Genomic DNA, 4459 nt, shown 5'->3' on the forward strand with positions numbered 1-4459 from the left:
GAGATTGGGGGAATGGGGGAGCGATTGGGGGGGATGGGGAGAGATTGGGGTGAATGGGGAGAGATTGGGGGGAATGGGGGGAGATTGGGGGGAATGGGGGGAGAATGGGGGGAGATTGGGGGGAATGGGGAGAGATTAGGAGGGTTGGGGAGAGATTGGGGGGGAATGGGGAGAGATTGGGGGGGAATGGGGAGAGATTGGGGGGAATGGGGAGAGATTGGGGGGAATGTGGGGAGATTGGGGGGAATGGGGAGAGATTAGGAGGGTTGGGGAGAGATTGGGGGGGAATGGGGAGAGATTGGGGGGAATGGGGAGAGATTGGGGGGAATGGGGAGAGATTGGGGGGAATGGGGAGAGATTGGGGGGAATGGGGAGAGATTGGGGGAATGGGGAGAGATTGGGGGGAATGGGGAGAGATTGGGGGGAATGGGGAGAGATTGGGGGAATGGGGAGAGATTGGGGGAATGGGGAGAGATTGGGGGGAATGGGGAGAGATTGGGGGGGAATGGGGAGAGATTGGGGGTTGGGGAGAGATGGGGTTGGGGGGAGTTGTCGCAGGGTGTGGGACTCCCTGAGGAAACCAAAGTCAAAATGGCAGCTCTCTCTCTCTGTTCCTGGCCATCTCGGAGTCACCCGTGGTGCGGCATGGCATACGTCCAACCAAAATCGCCATCGCCACGGCGTTGCCAAATCCCAAACGGCGCTTTGCAATCAGCTCTTGTCCCGTTTGTCCGTCTCTCTCTCTCTCTCTCTCTCTCTGTCTCTCTCTCCCTCTCTTCCCTCCCCCATTCAGTTTATCACACACTTCTCTCGGCGACTGTACTTCTGACGTCTGTGCTCCAACCCTCGTTCCAGCCGGGCGTCCTCTTCCTCGGCTCTGGATTGTGGGGGAGGGGGGGGAAGGGAGGGGAGAAAACAAATAATTATTTACCTCCCGTCTACGTCACCGGAATGGGTCCACCTGCTCCGTGTGAGTCCCACATTCTCCCCCACTCCCCCGCGGGAGCGAGTCCCACATTCTCCCCCACTCCCCCGTGGGAGCGAGTCCCACATTCTCCCCCACTCCCCCGCGGGAGCGAGTCCCACATTCTCCCCCACTCCCCCGCGGGAGCGAGTCCCACATTCTCCCCTACTCCCCCGCGGGAGCGAGTCCCACATTCTCCCCCACTCCCCTGTGGGAGCGAGTCCCACATTCTCCCCCACTCCCCTGTGGGAGCGAGTCCCACATACTCCCCCACTCCCCATGGGAACATGTCCCACATTCTGTCCCTTCCACTCTTTGCAATGGGAAAGATCCAGACTGTACGCAACTAGTCTGTACTTGCAAAACCCAAAACACCTTGTCCAACACTGGATGTGATTCCTGATTGGAAAACATTTGCCAAATAATCCTCAGTGTGCTATGAATTACACCGACAACCAACTAAAAATTATCCGTTGGGCTCGCAGTGTGGTGCACTTGCGAGTACTGGGAGCTACATATATTAGTACACGGGGCCCTGTACTTTGCAGGCAGAAAGAACCTATATGCACATTGCACCTGTTTCAGCTAGACAGAATAAGTGGCAGCCATTCGCTGCTTCATTCCTCAGTGCAATGCTTTGACCAAGCAGAACTAGGCTGCCGGGTGTACGTTTGCAAACATTCTTGGCAGTTAACTGACGGTCACCATCAACTTGTGCATTCTCTGTGTCGGTGGTCCTGAGAAGAGCGAGACGAAAAGCTTCGACAACATGTCTTTAATTCAGCGTGAGGTGATTGGTTAATGGATAGGAAGCAGGGTGTGGGCTCAAACAAGGGCTTTTTCAAGTGGGCAGGCCGTGACTATTGGAGTGAATCATAGGATTGTAGAATCCCAACATTCGGCCCATCGAGTCTGCACCGACAACAATCCCACCCAGGCCCTATCTCCGTAACCCCATGTATTTACCCTGCTAATCCCTCTGACATTAAGGGGCAATTTAGCATGGCCAATCCCCCTAACCCGCACATCTTTGGACCCTAAGGGGCAATTTAGCATGGCCAATCCCCCTAACCCGCACATCTTTGGACACTGAGGGGCAATTTAGCATGGCCAATCCACCTAACCTACACATCTTTGGACACTAAGGGGCAATTTAGCATGGCCAATTCACCTAACCTGCACATCTTTGGACACTAAGGGGCAATTTAGCATGGCCAATCCACCTAACCCGCACATCTTTGGACACCAAGGGACAATTTAGCATGGCCAATCCACCTAACCTACACATCTTTGGACACTAAGGGGCAATTTAGCATGGCCAATCCCCCTAAACTGCACATCTTTGGAAACTAAGGGGCAATTTAGCATGGCCAATCCACCTAACCTGTACACCTTTGGACACCAAGGGACAATTTAGCATGGCCAATCCACCTAACCTACACATCTTTGGACACTAAGGGGCAATCTAGCATGGCCGATCCACCGAACCCGTAGATCTTTGTTGCAAGGAGCAGCTCTGGGGCCCGAGCCCCCTACGATCTATATTAATAACTCAGATGAAAAGACAGAGTAATGTATCAAAGTTTGCTGATGATACTAAGCGAGGTGGGAAGATAAGCTGTGGGAAGGACACAGAGAGACTGCAAAGTGTTATAGACCCATTAGATGAGCGGGTAACAAGATGGCGGGTGGAATATACTGTGGAGCAAGGCACGGTTATTCGCTTTGGCTGATAGAATGCGACAGAGTAACTTTGAAAAGGTGAGAAAGTTGTGAGTGATGTTCAGATAGAATAGTTGTGCTTGTACAAGGAACATAAGGAGAGTGTGCAAGTCCAGCAAGCAATGAAACATCGAACAGTACATCACAGGAACAGGCTTTTCGGCCTACCAAGGTTGACACCAAATTAAACTAATCCCTCCAGCCTGCCCTTGCTGCATATCCCTCTATTCCTCGCATATTCATCTCAAAGGATGAATGTCCAAAGGATGGTTGGACGATCGTTTAAAACAGAGATGAGGAGGAATTTCTTCAGCCAGAGAGTGGTGAATCTGTGGAACTCTTTGCCGCAGAAGGCTGTGGAGGCCGGGTCATTGAGTGTGTTTAAGACAGAGATAGATAGGTTCTCGATTAATAAGGGGATCAGGGGTTATGGGGAAAAGGCAGGAGAATGGGGGTGAGAAAAATATCAGCCATGATTGAATGGGGGAGCAGACTCGATGGGCCGAGTGGCCTAATTCTGCTCCCATGTCTTATGGGTTGGAAAGGGTGGGGTGCTATCTCTGTCTGGGGATTGTGGGATATAGGGAGCGGGTAGGAAGATGGAGTCAAGATGAGAGTACTGGGTGGTGGAGCAGGCTTGATGGGCCAAGTGGCCTACAACCTGCTCCTATCTCTTGCGGGCCAAGGGACATATTCTTGATTATTGATTGAGAATGCACCAGTTGATGGTGACCGACAGTAAACTGCCAAGAATGTGGAATAGGTTCTGGGTGATCAGTGGGGAAAATACGCGGGGTTATGGGGTAACTGCTGGTGCAGACTCGATGGGCCAAATGGCCTCCTTCTGCACTGTGGGGATTCTAGTTTCGACGCTGTGGGATGGATGGGTTTTTGGTCTCTCTAGGTTGGGGGTGGGGGGGGGGGGCCGCGTGGTGATTATGGGAACTAGGGAGTGTGCAGGAAAATAGAGTCAAGATGATAGTATTGGGTGGTGGAGCAGGCTTGATGGGCCGAGTGGCCTAAAACCTGCTGCTATCTCTTGCAGGCTGAGGGGGAGGGACATTTTCTTGTTTCTCGTCAGGTCCGTTGCCACAGAGAATGCACTAGTTGATGGTAATCGACAGTTAACTGCCAAGAATGTGGACTATGTTCGGGGGAATCAGTAGGGTAGATATGTGGGTTTACAGGGTAAGCCCGGGGTAAGTGCCGCTGCTGACTCGATGGGCCAAATGGCCTCCTTCTACCCTGTAGGGATTCTACGAATAGATTCAGGGCTATGGGATGGATATATTTTTGGTCTCCCTGGGAGGGGGGGTGGGGGGGAGGACGGGGGTGGGGGGGGGGGGTGCGTAGATTATGGGATATAGGGAGCGGGTGGAAAACATTGAGTCAAGATGATAGTCTTGGGTGGTGGAGCAGGTTCGATGGGCCGAGTGGTCTACAACCTGCTCCTATCTCTTGCAGACCGAGGGACGTATTCTTGATTCTCATCGGAACCGTTGCCACAGAGAATGCACTGGTTGATGGAGAGTGACAGTTAACTGCCAAGAATGTGGACTAGGTTTTGGGGGAATCAGCGGGGTAAATAACGTGGGGTTACGAGGTAAGCGCTGGTGCAGACCCGATGGGCCAAATGGCCTCCTGCACTGTAGGGATTCTACGAATAGATTCAAGGTTGTGGGATGGACAGTCTCTCCGGAGGGGGGTGGAGGGGGGGCGGCGGGGGGGATTATGGGATATTGGGAATGGATGGAAAAATGGAGTCAATGATAG

At 52.8% G+C, this 4459-nt stretch overlaps 1 protein-coding gene across 1 annotated transcript in view; it reads right to left on the reverse strand.

Moving 5' to 3' along the window:
* Positions 1-423: 423 nt before the first annotated feature.
* Positions 424-4459, reverse strand: part of LOC144486855 (EH domain-binding protein 1-like) — a gene marked incomplete at its 5' end in the record, with an annotated part of 63026 nt that continues 58990 nt past the window's right edge. Inside the window, one exon of the mRNA XM_078204875.1 lies at positions 424-877. Within this exon, the coding sequence (XP_078061001.1) occupies positions 790-877 (88 nt within the window). The remainder of the gene's footprint in view (positions 878-4459) is intronic.

The sequence above is a fragment of the Mustelus asterias genome, unplaced genomic scaffold, assembly GCF_964213995.1.
Source record: "Mustelus asterias unplaced genomic scaffold, sMusAst1.hap1.1 HAP1_SCAFFOLD_494, whole genome shotgun sequence".
NCBI classification, from domain to species: domain Eukaryota; kingdom Metazoa; phylum Chordata; class Chondrichthyes; order Carcharhiniformes; family Triakidae; genus Mustelus; species Mustelus asterias.